Below are 21,880 nucleotides of genomic sequence, written 5' to 3' on the forward strand. Positions count from 1 at the left end.
TTCCTAAAGCTAACAAAAATACACCATTTTGTTAACAAAATGTTAACAAAACTAACAAAAATACACCATTCCAGATTTCTTATATCTTCTGCTCTCTTTAAAAAATCAGTAATCTGGTTTTGTTTGCTTTTGCTTGATAAATCTTTGTGAATTTCATTGTATGGAACTAAGCATTTTTAAAGCTCAATTTTGAACTTTGGACTCCTTTCATTCAAAAAATAAGATACTAATTGCTCGACAAACTTTATGCCTTTAAACATGCTTTTTAGTGTAAAATTTGGAAGTTTAGAATTTTAATCTGCGATATCATCATCTGAATTGATTTGATTTTATCCCCAATTCCATTTGCACCAAATCCGTTATGCTGGCTTCAATTTCTATCAGAAATTTTTGAATGTCTTCAGTAATCATATCTTTTTAATTTTTTTAGAAGCATTGATGACTAAGGCCATGTTACTCCGTGTATTGACTATAAATTGCTTGTGTCCTGAGGTCGATTTTCTGTTTTGCTGGACAAAAAACCCCAAATTTCCAGGAGGAAAAAACCATGCCACCCTTGCCCGAGCCCACCTAACTCAGCCACGTGAAAAAGACCAGTAAAAATTCCTCCCTCCATCAATGGAATTTGAACTTAGGTATTTTCCAGCCAGTGTGGGGAGGAAAACAATTCTATCAACTGTGCTACCCACAAGGGCTTCAGTAGTCATATCATCAAAATTTTCCCTCCTACCGGCATAGCAAGTTCTACCTGGGAGTAAAAAATGTTGATGGAACTGATATTCAGATGACATTCAAGTCAAGTAGACCCAATTTCGGCAAAGTTCGGACAGTCTGTGACAGCCAAATCCTCTGTTTGCACCTTCATGATGGTGGGACTGTTAGTAAACCTGGGTATAACCTCCATGCACAAGCACACTGGGTGACTACCCAGGTATGAACCCACCCAGGTAAGCAGGGGTCGAGGTGTGATGCCCCACACCACAGGGAGGAATGTCGCTCCTCTGTGTTACCAGGCAATACTAGGTGGTAGATAATTCTCATCAACCAGTGCAACACCACCACTTTGCTTATTGGAGGCTTGAAGCGGTGGAACCCATGTTTAGTCTCCAGAGCTAAGTTCCGGTCAACCCTTACCCATCTCTTCCATCATGCAGTATGACTGATGACTTGAGGTTATGAGGAACATCATTGCGAGATCCAATCTTCCTTACATTTCGAGGGTACAGCTCTAAAATGGTGTTTTCAGGCCAGCCGCTAGTTAGTACACCAGACCGAATCTATTGGTAGCTCTTTGGGAGGCTTCCGGATCAGATAGCATATAATCTTGCTACCTCTACTCTGACAGATAGTGACTGGAGGGAGTCCGAGTAGTGTGCATGCAGGGAGCATTGTCGAGGCCAAGTTATATCACGGATCTTGGTATATCCTTACCACGTGTATGCCATATCCAAAAATTTCATTACTTCATACAGCATGTCCTCCCCCACTTTTCCTTACTATTGAGTACACCATGAATTGTCAAACTAATAGAGTAAGCTTATCTGCAAAAAGATCTAGTTCATTTCACAAATATACGTGGTCTCAATTCTAATCTCAACGATGTCCATTTCCACTTGCAGTCTGCCAAACCCCATGTACTTTTCCTGACAGAATCTCAGTTATCAGTTGATTCAACTATTGCTCATCTCAGTTGCCCAAATTATTTGCTGTATGATCCCTTTCGCCCGAAAGGTGGTACTTGTGCTTATTCCCATTCCGATATTCCCTATCAGAGACTTGGTAATTTGGAATCTCCTCTTTTCGATCTTCTCTGGCTTAAAATCTCTCTACCTCATTAAGTCGAATTCATCTGTTGTCTCTACTGTTCTCCCAACTTCACCAATCACTTGGAGCTCTTTGACTCTCTCTCTCTTTGCAACTTGACTTTCTCTAGTCCAACTTTCCTAAAAGTAAGGTAATTTTCCTTGGTGATTTTAATGTTCACAACTCCAGCTGGCTTCCGTTTTCTAGTCACATTGACCCAGCCGGTTGAGATGCTGAGACTTTTTCAATTACTAATGACCTTGCACAGTTTTTCATTTACCTACAAGAATACCGGACAATTCCAACCATACAGCCAACATGTTTGATCTTTTTCTCACAAACAACCCTTCTAAGTACACGGTCGAAATGAGTGGTCCTTTAGGTACCTCAGATCACAACTTGGTGATTGACACTTCTCCAATGGAGTCTATATTCCCAACATCGTATTGTTTGGCATTACAAGAATGCAAAATGGGATGATCTGTGAGATTTCTTTTCTTCTTTTCCTTGGTCAGATTACTGTTTCAAAACTTCTGATGTCAATGTTTGCTCAGATCGTGTCAGTGAAATTATTCTTGTAGGAATGGAATCCTTTATTCCACACTCCACTTTAAAATCTCGTCCCTTATCTAAACCACAGTTTTCCAATAAATGTGCTAAGGCTGTTCAAGAGAAGAACGTTGCATATCGTAATTGGCTTGTTTCAAATTCTTCAGTTTCATTTTCTGCCTACACCAAAGCTCGCAACAATTGTAAAGCAGTTATTAATCAGTCCAAATTAGAGTTTAAACAGGCTAAGAGTAGAAAACTTGCTTCTTGCTTGCCCTAACGGTAGCCGAGCATTCTAGTCTCTTGCCAAAGCAATTGGCCGTAACTTTTGGCCATCTCTGTTCCCACCTCTCTCAAAACCAGATGGTTCTGTTGTCACTTCAGCCAAGGATATAGCAGACCTGCTAGCATCCCACTTTTCTTCCAACTCGTGTATTAATAATCTTGGTAAAACACCTCCACCATGCTCCCTTCAATGCCTCCTGTGGTCTTCCGTCAAAAGGATGTCAGAAGGATTTTGACGAATCTCTATGCTAAGAAAGCTCCAGGTCCTGATGGTATTTCTCCACTTGTTTTCAAAACCTGTGCTCCTGAACTTACTCCTGTTCTTCGCCGCCTTTTGTCATTTTCTTATTCCAAAGGCATTTTTCCTTCTGCATAGAAATTTGCTCATATCCAGCCGGTTCCTAAAAAGGGTGACAAGCCCCTCCCAGCCAATTATCATCCCATTGCAATTACTTCTAATCTGTCTAAAGTAATGGAGAAATCAATTAACCACCAACCCTTAAACTACCTAGAAACCTTCCATCTGATCAACGATCACCAGTATGGATTCTGTCAGTGTTGATCCACTGGTGATATTCTGGTTTGTTACCCATATATGGACAAATTCGATGAAAAAGTTTGGTGAAACCAAGCAGTTGCTTTTAACATCTCAAAGGCTTTCGATCATGTTTGGCATAAAGGTCTTCTAAACAAGCTCCCATATTATGGTTTGCCAACTGTGTTTTGTAATTGGTTATCCAGTTTTCTCTCTGATCGCTCACTGAGGGTGATGGTAGCTAGCTCTCTGCCTTCTAACTTCTCCTCTAATGCTGGTGTCTCCCCAAGGTTCAGTTCTTTCCCCACTCTTTTCCTCTTATATTAATGATCTTCTTGCATTGACTGGAAATCCTATCCATTGGTTTGCCGATCTTATCCATTGCATTCCACTTTCCATTTTGAAAAACCTTGCCCTGCTCAGTCAGCTTCAACTTCTAGAATATCCGCTACCAATTCCTTAATGCCGATCTCCAGGTAATTCTCCAGTGGGGAAAAGACAACTTATTTGATTTCAATCCTTCTAAAACTCGGTCTTGTTTTATATCTTGCAAAAAGAATTCTTCTGCTCCTATGCTTATCTTTGGTGACACTCTGATTTCTAGGCAAAATGATATACCTCTTTTTGGGATTTTTTTTTTTTTTTTGTTTGTTTTTTTTGTTAGTTGTTGGCACATAGGTTTCCGTGGCCACATTGCACCTCCCAAAGTTTTTGCATTTTCTACTCTGATCCAGGCCTGAGACGTGAAAGTTGAATCAACTGATAACTGAGATTCTGTTATCTGGTAACCAAGACCACAAGTATTATTCTCTCTGGTTGCCTCTCTAATGTGTTGCCATAGAAAACAATCATCCAGTAAATCCAAAAAAGTCTTGCTGGTGTACAAGTGACCAACCCACAAATTCCAGTCAATATCTGGGAAGTTAGAATCCCCCATTATTAGACAATCTGATTTACTGGCCCACTATTTCTCTGTACAGTTGTTCATTGTACTCCTCAGAGTCATTAGCCCTATAGCATACTCCTACTCCTACTTTCATTTTCCCAGTGCCTATGTCACACCAAACTGACAACACTGCACTGACCATCTATGTCAACTGGATGCATTCCTTAGAATTTGTTTCTTAACTAACAGCATAACCCCTCCTCCCTTCGTATCCTGCCTGTCCTTCCATGTACACATTGTACTCTCCAACTTTCAATTCTGCAATGCTTATATCTGTGTGACACCACATCTCTGATATTCCAACATCTGCCTGTGAAGCCCTGATGAGCACTTCAAGTTCATCGTATTTATTTACTCTACTCCTAGCATTGGTGTACATGCAAGTATACATGCACCTATTCTTAAGCTTATTTACCATAATACATCCCATGTATTTATTTGTTCCATGATGACCCCCACCATTCCGTGAAAACCCCAGCACCACACCCTTTATTATAATAGAAGCAGTGCAAGAATCACTTTCACCTCTGCCAGCAGCTACTGCTAATCTTTTAGTCAGTGAATCCCTCCCAAATTAGCAGTTTTCCGACCCACCTAACACTGCCTCAATGCATCAGCAAATATTCTTGTACCGATTCTATTTAAGTGTATTCCATCCCTATAGAAGCAGTCTCTTCTGTTAACAAGCACAGACCACACTGAGAAAAGTCCTACCCCATGAGCCTTCCACCATCTCTCCAGTGCCAAATTAATTTACAAGCCTCCTGTCATGTCCGGGCAGAATTGCAGACACTTTCAAATTTAACCCAAACTCACGACTTTTTTTCAACATTAACCTGTACTTGTTAAGTAAGTCTGCAGATCTCCTACTTTTAATATCATTAGTGCCAATGTGTACAACAATATCACCCTTTGTGCTCTTAAAAGGTGATATCTGTTCTACAACATCATCAACTTTTGTCCCTGGCAGACATATCCTGGTCCTATTCCACCTATCCTTTTTTACACAGTATATTATCCGTCTCCCTGACAATAGAGTCACCGACAGTAACTCCTGTGGGACCAGCACATTCTGCCTTGAAGATTGATGCTGTGTTGCCTGATGCACAAGAGTGAGCTCCAGCATTGAACTGGGCAGCTGAGAGCTTGATGGGTCCTCCATTATAATACTTTCAAGGGTCTACCCGACTCTTCAAACTCTCATAAGCACCCATAAGAACACTCTGAGTTGGAGTCTAATTTCTTGACATGCTCTGCACCTAGCACACACAAAGATGTCCTCCTTGGCTAGATCATGTCCTGTTCCAGAAAGTTCCGCAAACATTTCAGAAGCTGCACATTTTTTTGGGCTGTGATGCATTGGAGAATCGCCCCACTCAGTTCACCCCCCCCCCAAGTCACAGCACTCCTGCCAATTTGAGCCCATTGCTTTGCTGCTCTAGTCTGGGGCATGATATTGAATTATATTGATTAACAATGAAAAATAATAAGATTAATAAAAATAATTAAATTATCAATACTACATTATCTAATAGATTCCTAAATGCAGTGATATGTAATATGCTATCTAGTTTTATGTTTTTTTTTTTTTTTTTATGAAAACCCCAAACACGAAAGGTATCAAAACCTATAGTACTTAGTACCGTGCATGGGTTGAAGGAGAAGTATGGGGGGAGGAGATGCCGGAAACTTTGCTCTAGAGACTAAACATGGGTTTAACCACGTTAGAGCAACCTATTTACCACAATTAAAAAGCGGAATTGCCTACCACTCACTCTATTCTATAACAATGTCTGCAAGATTCGAACAAAACAACGGTTTTATGTTTATTAAGTAGTAACCTATAAAAACTATATAAATTTAAATTAAAAATATCGAGCGTAACTACAAAGCTACTTATAAAGTACAATATAATATCACAATTAAATAAATAAGATGGCAAAACACTTATGCCTGTAATTCACAGCTGAAACTTGAAAAGACAGTCAGTGCCCTCTCAATTATATAGCTAAAAGCTTGAATCTTCTATGGGAGGAAAAATATTGAAGGGAAAGATAGAAAGCTTGACAGGAATCTAGTTATAATGCAATCACAGTGTAGATTTGTTAAGGAGAGATTTTGTCTGGCCAAACTAACTAGCTATTATGACACAGTAACTAAGGGAACTGTATGCAAAAAACAAATTTTGACATCATATACTTAGATTTCAGTAAAAGTTTTGATATTGTTCCACAAGAAATACTACCACAAATGTTGGAGTAGTGTGCCATTGGGGGAAAGTCAGGGTTGGATTAAGGATGAAATAGACGCCTGGCCATATTTAAATTTGAGGCCCCTTTAATATACAGGGTGTCTCAAAAATATTCATACAAACATTTAAGGGAGGTAGGTAACATCTAAAGGAATGCAAATCGCATAGGAACCCATAACCGGAAACATCATCGTATGTTGGTAGACAGCACTGTTCATCAGTTCGCGAGAGAGAAAATTTCTGGTTTACTCATTCAAGCAGTAGTCACCGCACGAACAGCATGCATTGATATACAAACTGTGAGCTGGTAGACATGCACCTAGTGTATGGATTAGCAGAGGGCAATGGACGAGCTGCTCAACGAATTTATGGAGAATGCTTCCCAGACAGACATGTACCGAATGACCGTTTGTTTGCGCGTGTGCATCAAAATTTGTGCAATTATGGGTCATTTAGAGGTACCAGGAGTAGTGCGGGCAGACCACGTTCAACGCGAACTCCCGTCATGGAAGAAAGTGTGTTGAATGCCATCCAGAATAATCCTACCATCAGCACACATGCTGTTGCCTCTGCCTTAGGAGTGTCTTATTGCAGTGTACAGCATGTCTGGCATGACGATTCCTTACACCCCTTTCATCTCCAAAGGGTTCAGTTACTGCTCCCCCAAGATCATCCTGCAAGTGTGGCTTTTGCGCAGTGGTTTCTCCAATAAAGTGTTCAAGACTTGAATTTTCCAGCCTATGTTTTGTTAATAGTGAGGCTTATTTCACTCGGGAAGGCTTATTCAATCAGCACAATGCTCATGTGTGGGCTCACGACAACCCACACGGTGTGCGCCCCCCCCCCCATGCAGCACAACATCACTTCGCAATAAATGTGTGGGCAGATAAGGTCGGTGACTGCTTAGTCAGCCCATACCTGTTACCATCCCACATGAACTCCGCTAAATATCAGATCTTTCTTGAACAAGTTCTACTAGGGTTACTTGATGATGTTCCAGCAAATGTGAGACGCAACATTTGGTTTAAACATCACGGGGCACCTGCCCATTATGGAAGGTGTGTTTGTGACCATTTGAACAGGCGTTTTGGGCGTCGATGGATTGGCCGTGGTGGACCCGTTTCCTGGCTCCCACGCTCACCTGATTTATCGAGCCTTGATTTCTTTCTGTGGGGGGCCCTCAAATCTATGTGTATGAATCGCCTGTGGAGACGGAAATGGATCTCATGGCGAGACTCATCTGCGCTGCTGCTGCTGCTGCTGCTGTCAAAGAAACTCCAGGTGTGTTCGACCGTGTCCGCCAATCCATGCTGCGTCAGTGTCATGCATGCATCGCGTCTCATGGTGGAACCTTCGAGCATCTGTTGTAACATCGTGAATTGCATCCATCTTGTACTCCATTGTTAATATTATGTCAAATAAATGTTTGCCACTAATTACTGTCTTGTGTCATTTCTGCTTCTTGTGCCTCTGCTACTACTTTCCCATGACGTTTCCGGTTATGGGTTCCTATACGATTCACATTCCTTTAGATGTTACCTACCTTCCCTAAACGTCTGTACCAATATTTTTGAGACACTCTGTGTATATATATATATATATATATATATATATAAAATTTGTATTAATATTAAATTAAATTAAGTAAATATAAATGGATGTGAAAGTTACACAAAGTGTCAGTAACTATAAGAGTGAAGAAAGTAGAAAAAGAAGAGTAGTAGATTAGTGAAAAGTGAAAGAATGTTAATAAATTAATAAATTAAAGAAAAGTGAAAGAATGTTAATAAATTAAGTAAATTGTGGGCTGAATTGCCAAGCCAATATAAAGTGGAGAAACTGTAAAGTAAAATTAGTACAACAAAATATTAATAAAACTCAAATAAAAATAAAATATTGATACATGAAAGAGGTATTTCATCAGGATGAAATACCTCTTCATTAGATCTAACATTTTTTGCATTACCTATATTACACCTTTTACTAAAATTGTTTCCTCCCATCTCTGATCACAGCTATACTGTTTTCATTTTTATTTGGTTTTCATTAATATTTTGTTGTACTAATTTTACTTTACGGTTCTTCCACTTTATATTGGCTTGGCAATTCAGCCCATTATTTACTTAATTCATCATAACCTCTAGGATATTAACATTCTTTCACCTTTCACTAATCTACTATTCTTTTTCTACTTTCCTCACCCTTACAGTTACTGGTACCTTGTGTAACTTTCACATCCATTTATACTTATTTAATTTAATTTATTATTAATACGAATTACATATATTCTTGCATCATTTAATGCTGCTTTGCACTTTTAGGTGCATCTGTCATACCTAATTTATTAATCTTGCTTTCACCGAAACCATTTCATCTACTGTTTACCTCTTTTCTACGTGACTCTTTACGCTTTTCTTTTAAAGAGTTACATTGAAGCCCCCCCACACACAAATACAAATACTACATAGGTTTTTATATTTATATTGTGAATAATAATTCCTTGATAAAAATGTAAACTAAAAGGTCAAAAATATTTTGTTTTTTGACACAAAAAAATAAAGTAATAATAAAAACAATTTCAATAGGAACTTTTAACTTTATTGTACAATAAAAAGGTAGAAGAATAAAATTTAAACACTTACGTTAAGTTTAGGAATGCTTTTATATTACATTTTCTTGGTTTATTATTATTAGAAATTTTATCACTACTTTAGAAAATATTTACACTGATAATGAGGCCCCTGGCCATGGCCGGTTTGGCTGTAGAATTAACGTGGCCCTGGGGAAAGTTAATGCTATGGATAAAGGGATGGTTGAACGGCAGAAGACAGAGGGTGGTTATAAATAGGCACTGCTCTTCTTGGACTAATGTTAATAGTGGAGTTCCTCAGGGTTCAGTGCCTGGGCTCCCTTAATGTTTACAATATGTTTTAATGATAATGATGAAGGAATATCAAGCTTATTGTCCAAGTCTGCAAATAATAAAAAGTTAAGTAGGGTGGTTAATGACAGGAATCAAGGCGTATTACTGCAGCAAGACCTAGAAAAATTGTACAGATAGACTGTGAATTGCAACTGAAGTATAAAATTCATAAATGTATCACATAAACAAGATATCACATAAGGGCAGCAGTAATCATAGCATAACATACCAATTGGGTGGTACCACACTTAAGATCATGGAGAGCAAAAGAGAGTAATTGTACTGAGGGTAATTGTTAATGATGGGCATAAATGAATGCTTTGTAATCAAGAGTTTTCAATAATCAAATGATTAGAAGTTGCTACTTACTAATCATTCAATTATTAATTATTTAACTGATATGAGTATAATCAATATAATCAAATGATTTGCTATAATATAAATAATATATTGTGACCTCTCAATTATGCCCATCAATAGTAATTGTACAGTCTACCATGAACTTCACTGAGCAGTGAAGACAGATAGCTAGGACAGTTCATGGGGTTCTGTTAATAAAATACAGGAATTTTGTTATCAGGGTCAAGGTAGTGACTATATTGTATAAGGCAATGATTAGGCTCTCGAAGCCTCTTTTCAAGAAAGGATGTGGATCTGTTAGAATGTAAGCAGAGGAGAGCAAGAAGATTAGTCAAGGACACAAAAGGGTACTCATACCATGAATACTTCAGTTTATTGCAGTGCTTGGAAAGTAGGCAGATGGAAAGAGAGCTGATCCAAGTGTTTAAAGCTTTAAGTGGGTTGAGTAAACTAAATAGTGATGTCATCCTTACTCTTTCTCAGGTAAGATACACACGCACGCACGCACGCACGCACGCACGCATGTGCACCACACACACCATAATTTTAATTAAAAAGGATGGTTCCAGGACAATGTGCCAAAAAATTTCTTTTAGGAAGGAGAGTAACAATCATTAGAATATGCATCCATCTGGTGTTATGGAATTAGGTAGTTTGAATAAATTTAAGAATAATTAGACAAATTATTAGATGGGATGGGTAGTTGATGTAGATAAATTGTTTAAGTTAAACATAGAAAGAAAACTGAGATGGATGGGATCTATCTAGTTATATCAAAGGAGGCAGCAAAGGAAGTAAGCTGGCCCTTAGCCATGATTATGAAAGCGTCCTTCGACTCAGGGGAGGTCCCCACAGATTGAAGATGTGCATGGTTGCTCCATGTGGTCAATCTTCAGGTCTTTTAGGGCTATCATTTTCAGCTTCATTAAGGTACCCATCCAGGTTGGAGGCAGGTGATGATTTAAGTACTGGGTAGAGATCTGCATTCATTTTGCTCCTTTAGCCCTGAGGGAAAGCTTGTTCCATTCAGGTTTTCAGCCCTGCTGTGTGGAAGCAGGAGCTGTGCTGCCTGTGATCAAGTAAGCGAAGGATGTACAGTATAATGCAAACAGAGCAGTACATTGTGAGCAAAACAGGGCAGTACGTTGTGAGTGAGGCAGTACAATGTAAGCAAGAAAATAAGGCAGTACAGTGCAAGGAAGAAAAGCAATAAGAGTTCACAGTAAGTCTAGCTATGAAGTTTCACTATTACTTGATCATAACTGCTGGGCCTAAATCCCAAGGTCTCCTATTCTTAATATCATTAGTACTAACATGTAAAACAATATCACCTTTTGTGATATTAAAAGATAACAGCTGCTCTGCAACATCATTAGCTTTTGTCCATAGCAGGCAAACATATCCTGGTCCTATTCCACCTATCCCTTTTACACAATATATTTCCCATTTCCATCATTGACAATGGCTACTTCCTGGCTACTTGTGTTGTCTAATGCATGAGTGTAAGCTCTACTGTTGAGCTGGGCTTCTGAGTGCTTAATATACTCATTTTAAATAATTCAAGTGCATCAACACTTCTTGAAGTCCTCATGTAGGCCTATCAAAATTCTGAATTTGAGTTTAAATTATTTGGCCATATCATGTCTCTCCCTCTAGAGATAAGGTCAGAAAAGTGGCAGTTATGTTTTAATGCTGCAAAATGCAAAGTCTTACCTGGGGAAAACAACAACCCAAATAGTTGAATTAGATTTGTATAGGAAGAGAGGGTTCCGTAGGTTACCACACAGGCAAACACAAAGCTTTCCTAGCAGCGTGGACAGGTAGCAAGGAAGGCCCATGATGTTCCTGTTGATGATTTACCAAATATTTATTTGTAAGAAATAGGGAAGTTATAATCCCACTGTATATGACAGCCATGAGACCACATTTGGAATACTGTATCCAAGTATGGAAAGTGCAACTAAAAAATTGCTGAGCTTCTAGAAATGCCTGAAGACATCCAAAAATACACCTTTTGTAATCAGCAAAACAATTTCAAACATGTAGGTTACAAAGCTTAGCAACTAGGCACCTTGATGGGGGAGAGGGGTATCTGATTGAAAAGACTGAGTGAGGATAGTGAAATGAATTAAGGACCACAAATGCAAATTACAGAAGAAGAGGTAAGAATGTAGAAAGTTTTTGAAATAATAGAATGGATTATAGGAAGCTTTTTTTAGCCAGCAAACTGTAAATTACTGGAATAAGTTATCTCTGTGAGCAGTTGAGGATGAGATGGCGACATGGGAAATTCAAAGGTCAGCCAGATCAGTACCAACATGAGGAGAGAAATATAGAGTTTTGAAATACATAGAATTTTTTGGCTGGTACAGCAAAGCCTGGAGCTTCTTTGCACCATATGACTAACACTAATACTCATTTATACCTGCATGTATCAAAGTCTCATCTTTTGTGTCCTTAAATGATGATAATTCTTCTACAGTATCACGAAAAGTTCTGACTCAATCTTACATATCAGATTAAGCATACTGACAGAATGGGCCTGTACATTACCAAAAAAAATGCACAGCCAATTGTTAAGTATTGGTATATCAGCTACAACCAAACATTTATGGTGAAGTTTAGATCAGTGGAGTGTAAACAGTTTTTATAAGTGGAGATATACGCTAGTCCTATTCCAACTATTCTTATTGCACAACATCTTCTCCATTGTTCTATCATTTGAATCATGCAGAATTACAACTGTGAGAGCAGCAGCTCTACCCCTACTGGAAGAGGGGCAAAGCTGATGCAGGAAAGTAAGCTCCAGCATTTAATTACTTTTTTTTTTTTTTTTTTTTTGGATAGCACACCAGGCCATTCAAAAGATTGAAGTCATCCAAACGTCGTTATTAGCATTAGCATTAGCAGAGGCATTTGATGCAAGAAAGCAAGCTTATGCAGCATCAGCCAAAAAAAAAAAAAAAAAAAAAAAAAACCACTTCCACTTCACCCCTCTGTTCGTTCGAAATACCTGTCCAGCTGAGCCTTAAACTTATTTAGGCTATCAACTTCCATGACAAGGGATGGAAGTCTGTTCCACCAACCAACCACCCGCTGGCTAAAGGCAAATTTCCTCACGTCTATCCTACATCTGTCTTTCCTCAATTTGAATTTATGCCCTATCAGGTGATTATTCTGAGCGAGAGGAAGAATCCCATCAGCATTGAGCATGCTCAAACCATTCAAAGCTTTATAACACCTCTATCAGATCACCTCGCTGGTGCCTAGTCTCCAAACACTGTAATTTGCAAAACTTAAGCCTTTCTTCGTAAGAGCACCCCCTTTGTTCCATTCACTAATCTTGTTGCCCTTCTCTGTACTCGTTCCAGCAGCTCTACATCCTTCTTGAAATGAGGCCTCCAGACCTGTACACAGTACTCCAGGTGTGGCCTGACCATTGCCTTATACAAGGGGATAATCACCTCCTTATCCCTGCTAGAAAAATTCCTATATATCATTGACAATACACCATGAGCTACTCTTGCAGTCCATCGGCACTGCTCAGAGAACTTCATATCTGCCTGCACAACCACCCCCAGGTCCCTTTCATTCTCTACCACTGTCAGTGTAGTACCACAGAGTTGATACGTTGCTCTGGAGTTGCTGTTTCCCATGTGTAGTACTTTACATTTGTCAATGTTAAACTTCATTTGCCACCTCTCAGCCCATCTGCTCAACCTTTCCAGATCCTGTTGCAGCAGCATAGTGTCAGTAGTGTCCTTGACAACCCTGCCTACCTTTGTATCGTCTGCAAACTTCGACATTAAGCTTGATATACCATCATCAATATTATTTATAAATACAGAAAACTATAATGGCCCCAAAACTGAGCCCTGAGAGACTCCACTAATAACATTAGTCCATGATGAGCAGTGTCCATTGTTTACCACTCTCTGTCTTCTCCCCCCCCCAGCCACCCCTTTATCCACAGCAGCAATTTGCCTCCAATGCCACACTGCTCCAGTTTGTGCAGCAGTCTTCCATGTGCAACAGTATCAAAAGCCTTTCTAAGATCCAAGTATATAATATCAAAGTTATTCCCTGCATCCAGTTCCTTTGTGACTGCATCATAGTATCCAATCAAATTGGTCAGGCAAGACTTCCCCTTAACAAAACCATGCTGTGTCCGAGCTATAACTGAAGTCTTGTCTAAATGATCCTGCAGTGCTTCTTTAAATAGTGCCTCCATTAATTTTCCTGGAACAGAAGTTAAACTCACAGGTCTATAATTACTTGTGTCAGCCTTTGATCCTCCTCTGTGAATTGGGGTTACATTTGCACATCTCCAGTCTGTGGGTACCTCCCCTGAGTCCAAGGAAGCTCTCATAATTATGGCTAAGGGTTTGCTTACTTCCTCTGCTGCCTCATTTAATATAAGTGGATAGATCCCATCCACCCTGGGTGCCTTTCTTGTGTGTTTATCTTCAACAATTTCTCCTCCCCTTTACTCTCAGTTATTACAAGATTCTCTAGCTTACTGCTAGAGTTGAATACACCTCTGGCATTCCCCTCGCTAAATAACTCCTCATGTGTGAATGTCGATGCAAAATATTCATTTAGTTTGTTAGCTACCTGAGCAGGATCATCAACAGTTGCCATCGATATCAAGTCGACCAATCTGATTCATTCCCTTCCTTCTAGAGTTTACATAAGTAAAGAACTCTTTGCTGTTTTTCTTTGCATCCCTTGCCAAAGATTTCTCGTAATCTGCCTTCGCCTGCCTAACCTCCTTTGTAACTTGGTTACAGATCAACTTGTATCTATCATAGGCTTCTGTGTTATGTGTTAATTTGTATGTATCCCATGCATGTTTCTTCTCTGCCATATGCCTCATTAGTTCATCTGACATCCATTTAGGCCTAAACCTTGAACAATATTTCTTAGTTGGTATGTAAAGCCTAGTAGCTTCCAAGGTAAGTTCTTTGAATGCTTCCCATTTTGCATTTGCTGTTGGTAACATCATCAGTTGGTCCCACTGTATAGAATTTAAATACTGTCTCAGTCCATCGTAGTCGCCTTTACGAAAGCAATAACCCTTCCCTTTACCCCTAATGGTAGTTACCTCTTTGAGTAAATCCCACTTCAGCACACTGTGATCACTGCCACCTAGTGGTTCATTTATCTGCAGATTCTTAATGCATGAAGAATCACTGCTGATAATCAAATCAAGAGTATTACTCCCTCTAGTTGCCTCCCGAACATGCTGATGTAGAAAACAATCATCCAATAAATCCACAAAAGCCTTGCTAGTGTGTGAGTGACCAGCCCCCAAATTCCAGTCAATATCTGGGAAATTAAAATCCCTCATTATAAGACTCTCTGATTTACTGGCCCACTCTATTTCCCTGTACAGTTTCTTATTATACTCATCAGAGTCATTAGGCCTATAGCACACTCCTACTCTCAATTTTGATCTCCCAATGCTTATGTCACACCAAACTGACTCGACACTGCACTGTCCAGCGATGTCCACCTGGCTTCACTTCCTTGGATTTTATGTATTTGTTAACTAATAGCATAACCCCTCCTCCCTTCCTACCCAGTCTATCCTTTCTGTAGACGTTGTACTCCCCAAATTCCAGTTCTGCATTCCTTATATTTGTGTGACACCTCGTCTCTGATATCCCAACAATATCTGCCTTTGATGTTTTGAGCAATACCTCAAATTCATCAAATTTATTTACTAAACTCCTAGCATTGGTGTACACGCAAGTATACATGCACCTATTTCTATTCTTAGCTACCCTAACACAACCCATGTGTTTACTTGTACCGCAATGACTCCCAGCAATCTCTGAAATATCCTGCATCTTGTTTTTCAGGCTTCTGCTCATTCCAATAGAAGCAGTGCAAGAATCTCTTTCACTTCTGCCAGTGGCTACTGTTAATCTATTCGTCTTTGTCTCCCCCCAAGCTAGCAGTTTTCTGACCCACCTAACACTGCCTCGATAGCATCAGCAAATATTCTTGCCCCCTTTCTATTTAAGTGTATCCCATCCCTGTAGAAGCAATCTCTCCTGTTAACAAGTACAGTCCAGGCTGAAAAACTTTGAGGACACGAACTCTTTCATTCATAATTCATTCATACCTTGGCCATCAAAATAATGAACTGTCACTGAATTTCCTCACTCTTATTGAATTTAATGTTTCACAAAAGTATGCATAATTTTGCAATATTATATTCTGCTGGAGACAGCTCCAAATACATACCACAATCAGTAATAAGTAATAATCATCTGCAGAAATTCCCCTCTAAATGATGCAGCCTTTGCTGTATTTGGCCTCAAACACACTGGATATTCTGGCATGTCTACCTTTGAAACACTAAAAAATCATCCAAAATTTTAAGGATGATTTATACAATCTTAAACTTCAATAAAAGGTAGATGGTCATGATTAGAAAGACAATATACAAATACATACAATTATGCCATATATATATATATTTTACACAAATATAAATTGTTGCTCTCCTTTTAAAACCCAAAAATTTATTCTTCTTCTTCATCAGATGGAAATAGTTCATGGAATTCACTCGGAGTTTTGAATTCCAGTCTACTTTATTATTGAACTTTGGCATAAGTTCTCAAAAACTCTCTTTTGAGATTGCCAATTTTTTTTTTTTTTTTTATATAACAAATGTGCTTCCAAATTGAAGCACTTTTAGAAAAAAACCAATATGCAGACAACAGATGGGTTTCAATAACAGAGATGTCATGTCGTCACCCATACTTGTCAGTTTTGGTTTTATGACCCGCTATATAAGAAAATACTGTATGTTTATTGCTTTCTTTACAGTGTAATAAGAGTATCTTTTGTGCCCTTAAATGATGTTAATTCTTCTACAGTATCATGAAAAGTGCTGACTAGTCTCAAAATTTAACTTTTAAAAGAAAGAGCAAAAATAATAAAATTAAAAAAAGCAATCAGTGGTTTTTAGTGCACATTTTATTGTAATACACCACTATGCAAAGCATGGGAGTTTACTGCAGAAAATGGGAATTGACTGATATGGTGAATATTGCCAGTGTGGCATTAGGGGCAAGTTATTGCTATGGATAAAGGGATGGTTGAGTAGGAGAATACAGAGTGATTATCAATGGACACCACTCTTCATGGACTAATGTTATTAGTAGCGTCATCAGGGTTTGGTGCTGGGCCCATTGTTGCTTTCTGTATTTATTAATGATATTGATGAGGGTATATATCAGGCTTAATGTCTAAGTTGGCAGAGTAGTTAATGACAGCATGCTACTGCAACAAGATACAAAAAAGTTAGGTGGATGGGCTAACACACACACAATGGAGCACAAATTAAATTGAGGAAGAATGGTTGCAGAACAGATGTGTGGAAGTTTTCCTTTAAGCCAGCAGGTGGCTAATTGTTGGAACAAAGTTCCATCTGTTGTTGTGGAGGTGTGTAGTTCAAATAAATTCAAGAAAGAACTAAAATTATTTGAGGGGATGGAAAGGTGATGTGGAAGGGTGTGTGTTTTTTTTGCATCATTTGCCACTACTAATAAATGATTAAGCAGAAATTTAAGCCAAAAATAGAAGTCAACTCATAAGCCAAAATATATGGCAGTTATGGCTAAAAAATTAAATTATAATTATAATTAAATTATTGTTGTTAAATTATTACAACAATGAATAGAGCAAAGTCTATTCGTTGTTGCTGATCACAAGACTTTAGTTCTTGCACTACATGAATCTTGTACGGGAACCAGTGTAAAATTATTCAAAGCACTTTATGTACAGTAGACCAAGAAAGGTTCAAGTCTCTTGACACACCTCTGGCACTACTGACTGGTAGTGTTTCGCATTCTGACCTGGAGGCCATTGCAACCGCAACTTCATCCACTACCTCCATTCCAATATGTGGTAGTCCCCTGCCTGGAATGACATCTAACTCCCAGTCGCTTAAAATTTCTTTATTAGTTTTCGAAGCCCCACTGACATTAAAGGTCCTTTACACAAACCTTTAAGTTTCCAATATTCACATAGTGTTGCTATAGCATTAGCAACTAAGGCCATATTGCTCCAGGATATGCGGTGGTCATTCCCTGACCTTTCCGCATCCTCCCTATTTGGTGGTGATGGGCTCGAACCCCGGTCTAATCAAGAAGCGTGTGCTACGCACTGCTGCTCCTTCCCACCTGGCTACGGAGGCACCTACACATAGTGTTGCATTAGCATTACTATTATTCTGGTAGAATAGTTTTACTAAAAGAGCAAGTTCCTTTTTTGTAAGATTCATAATGGCTATTGACGGTGGCATTGGCCTTTCTGCTTTTATCTAACAGGATGTCATTTGAATAAGTAGTATGTCAAAGTAAATGGCAACTTTTACATATGTGCAGTGCCGTTTCCCCCCTGGTGGTGGAAATTTGAATGAACATTCTCCCAAAAACCAAACAATTACTATATAATGCAATTTTTCAGAGTATCCTACTATATGGATCTGAGATTTGGACTATAAAGGAAAGGCAAAGGAAGAAATCACTAGCTGTTGAGATGGATTTTTGGAGATCAGCCCGAAGATCTAAACTAGAAAGAGTTAGGAATGAAGACAAGAAAAGCAATGGATGCTCAAATAAACATCATTGACAAAATAGAACAAAAAAGATTAGAATGGTATGGACATGTTATGAGAATGGGGGAAGAAAGATTACCTAAAAACGCAATGGAATGGACACCTCTAGAAGGAAGAGGAGAGGAAGACCTAGAAGCACATGGATGGAGGGAGTGAGGGCAGCTATGGAAAAGAGCAAATTGAAGAATGGAGACTGCAAGGCCAGAAAGGAGTAGTGGAACAAAATTAAATTAAAAAAAAAAAAAAAAAAAGTTAGGTCAAGGATAACTGTCAATACAATGGAGAAATCCAAGAAGAAGAAATGTTTTGATTACTTCTGGTTTATAATCCAATATATGTATGCTTCAGAGTGACTGGTTCCAGCATGCAACAGAAAGGATGATTACCAGGCCATGTTATATATATAGGCAGTCTATGAGTAGGTTCTTCATAACCAAGTGGTCAGGAGTGGGAGTGCAATAGAATATGCTCTGAGTAAACTGGGGTTCAAGCCCCTGACTGCTAAATACGGTCGATCTGCCAACCAGCATGACAGATTATGATCCATTTCCCTCAAAGTGCAGTTTTACCTTTTATGAATAGGTTCTTGAAATGAATTAGGTGTGACAGTTTTGGCATTATGGTGGTCTGAAGCTGCAAAAAGATAATGCTGGGTAAGTTGAATGTGGCCAATTCCAGTATTTTTTTTTTGTCAATTCAGACTCATTTTCTATTGATTTTCCTCTGGTTTGCTTGATTTCAAAATTTTTGCTATTCACTCGATTCTGCCAAACTGATCTATACACCAAGTTTTAATAAGGAATGAAAGTCCACGAAAGGTGTCTTTAACATAAGGTCAGAAGGTCCTTTGTTGTTTTGGAAGCAAGTTCACTAGATTTGTTCCTCGAGAGTAATGGCTGGGGTTCCAGCAGAGCCTCATGGTTTGTTTATTATTCAAGAGTTCTGTTAGTTTGAGTGTGATTTAGTCAAAACATTATATTATTTAATTTTTCATTGAAGAGCCAGAAGTTCATCGAGTATTATACTATATTTTGCAATGCTCTATACTGCGTTAACTTTAATTGATAAAAAAAATGGATATTCAATATAAAATAATTCTTGATTTTGAATACATTTTTAACATTTTGAGAATAGCTGCATTACATACCTGTTGTGCCACCACCTGGATTATCTGCAGATATCACACCTGGAAATCTGAGACACCTGAAGTCCAGACCATACTTATGATGATAATACTATAAGGAAATGAAAATTTTAAATAATATCAAAGCTTTTTTAAATACTCATACAGTGGCACACAATCATCATTTTGCTTTTAGTATTTTTTTCCATTAATTTTTAAATTGATTTCTCCAATGAGCAAATAATAATTATATAATATACTTTAATAGAAGAACACTTCATTGAGTGAATGGAGGATGCAAAAATAAATTTTAATAGAATAAATAAAAGTAACTGTTTGGAGAAGCTTATGCAGCTGCATTAGTTTGGAATTTGGAGGAGAGAGAAAGACTATAGCAAGCTCTTATATAATATATATAAATCTGTTATAAATCATGAAAACATTCTTAAAAATATGCTTGTCCACGATCTCATCCTCCAGTTTTGCACCTACAAAGAAATCATATATAGCATTCAAAAGGTCTTGGCAATGGATCAAACTTATAATATTAACCAGAATTCAATATACTTTTTAATTAAAAAATTAGTTAATTCAATGACCACCATCACCTGATCTCATGCATTCAGTGCAATACGCTGCATGGATGAATAGCAAACAACATACACAGTTCATGTTGAACACCATTTATTGGAACATGGATTTTAATATTCCACAGTGAAAGTTGAGATATTTTTCACATTTTAATTTTTTTTGACAAAAAAAATAAAAAATTGACATAAATCAGAAATACTGAAAAAAGAAAATAGAGTTTATGGATTAAATATTAACCACTGAATAAATCTGTTATAAATTGTCTTTACACCTTTTCAAGAAACTTAATATCTTTCTTTAGTGCAGCCTTCAGGTCTGAAGGATGCACTAAAGAATGATATTAAGTTTACACAATACTCAAAATGCACTCTTGCCATTGACCTTTTAAAGGAGGACAAACTTCTTTCTGCCTAGATGCAAAATACAAGTTTCATAGTGAGATTCCAAAGGCAGAATGTGCTGGTCCCACAGATAGTATCATCTTTTAAGGGCATAAAAGGTGATACAGTTGTACACATTGGCACTAATGATGACTGATGACAATGAGTAGATCATCAGACTTACCAAATAAATTCAGGGCAATATTAAAAAAAAGTCACAAGTTAGGATTATATTTGAAATTGTCTGCAATTCTGCCCAGATACAATAGGAGGGAGTATAAGATGAGAGCCTTGTCAATCAATTCAGCTCTAGAGAGACTGTGCAAGACTCGTGGGGTAGTGTGGTCTGTGCTTATTAACAGAGAGACTACTGTTACAGGGATGGGATACACTTAAATAGAAAGTGTGAAAGAATACTTGCTGATGCTATTAAGGCAGTGTTAGAGGCATCGGAAACTCCTAGCTTGGAGTTACACAGATTAATAGATTAACAACAGTCGCAGGCAGAAGTGAAAGTGATTCTTGTACTACTTCTGCTGGGACAAGCAGCAGCCTTGAAAGCAAAGTGCTTGTGATTTCAAGGATTGCTTGGCGTCATCACGAAACAAGTAAATATGTGGGCTGTGTTAGGGTAACTACAGTAAGATGGTTTTTTGGTTTTTAGGAGCATTAGCAACTAAGGCCATATTGCTCCGGGATATGCAGTGGTCATTCCCTGACCTTTCTGCATCTTCCATATTTGGTGGTGACGGGCTCGAACCCCGGTCTAATCAAGAAGCATGTGATAGGCATTACTGCTCCTTTCCACCTGGCTACGGAGGTGCCCACTAGAGTAAGAACAGGTACACATATACTGACATGCAAAAAATAATTTTGATATCATACCATATTTGTCGACTTAAAAGATGCACTTTTTTTCAATATAAATACCTTAAAAAAAAATTGCCCTGCATCTTAGAAGCCAAAAGTGGCAATACAGTACAAGCACAAAACCAAGAGTTAACATAAAGTAGTTAACAGATAGTCCACTACTATACATTAGTAGACTTTTCAATAATTACCAGGCTGTTGTTGGAGTAACAAGTGAATTCCAGTTATACATTTAAGCTGTAATCAATGGCAGGTGCATCAAGAAGGCAAAATTATACTATTGGATTTAGCTAAAAGTAATACAATATACCAAAGAACACGGGAACAGAGCAGCAGAACAAAATTTCGGACCAGCCAGTTACAGCCGTTAGATGTCAGCATCAATAAGTCATTCAAGAATTACATACGGGAGCAATGGAATAAATGGATGATAGAGGGGAACCATGATACGACACCTATGGGAAGGATGAAACGTCCATCAATAGCACAAGTGTGAGAATGTGTGCTTAAGTCATGGTATGATGTTAAGACAAATTGTGGTGAAGTCCTTTAAAAAATGTGGTATAAGTAAAGCAATAGATGCCACTGAAGATCATTTATTGTATGAGAGTGACAGTCATACTAGTGAA

General features: G+C 38.2%; 1 protein-coding gene across 1 annotated transcript in view; it reads right to left on the minus strand.

Moving 5' to 3' along the window:
* Tdh (L-threonine dehydrogenase) overlaps positions 1-21,880 on the minus strand; it is a 156,653-nt gene that overhangs the window by 20,835 nt on the left and 113,938 nt on the right. The window contains exon 6 of the mRNA XM_090380883.1: positions 19,435-19,522. Within this exon, the coding sequence (XP_090237009.1) occupies positions 19,435-19,522 (88 nt within the window). The remainder of the gene's footprint in view (positions 1-19,434; positions 19,523-21,880) is intronic.

Source organism: Mastigoproctus giganteus, chromosome 9, assembly GCF_048544385.1.
Source record: "Mastigoproctus giganteus isolate SK-2022 chromosome 9, ASM4854438v1, whole genome shotgun sequence".
In the NCBI taxonomy this organism is placed as follows: Eukaryota; Metazoa; Arthropoda; class Arachnida; order Uropygi; family Thelyphonidae; genus Mastigoproctus; species Mastigoproctus giganteus.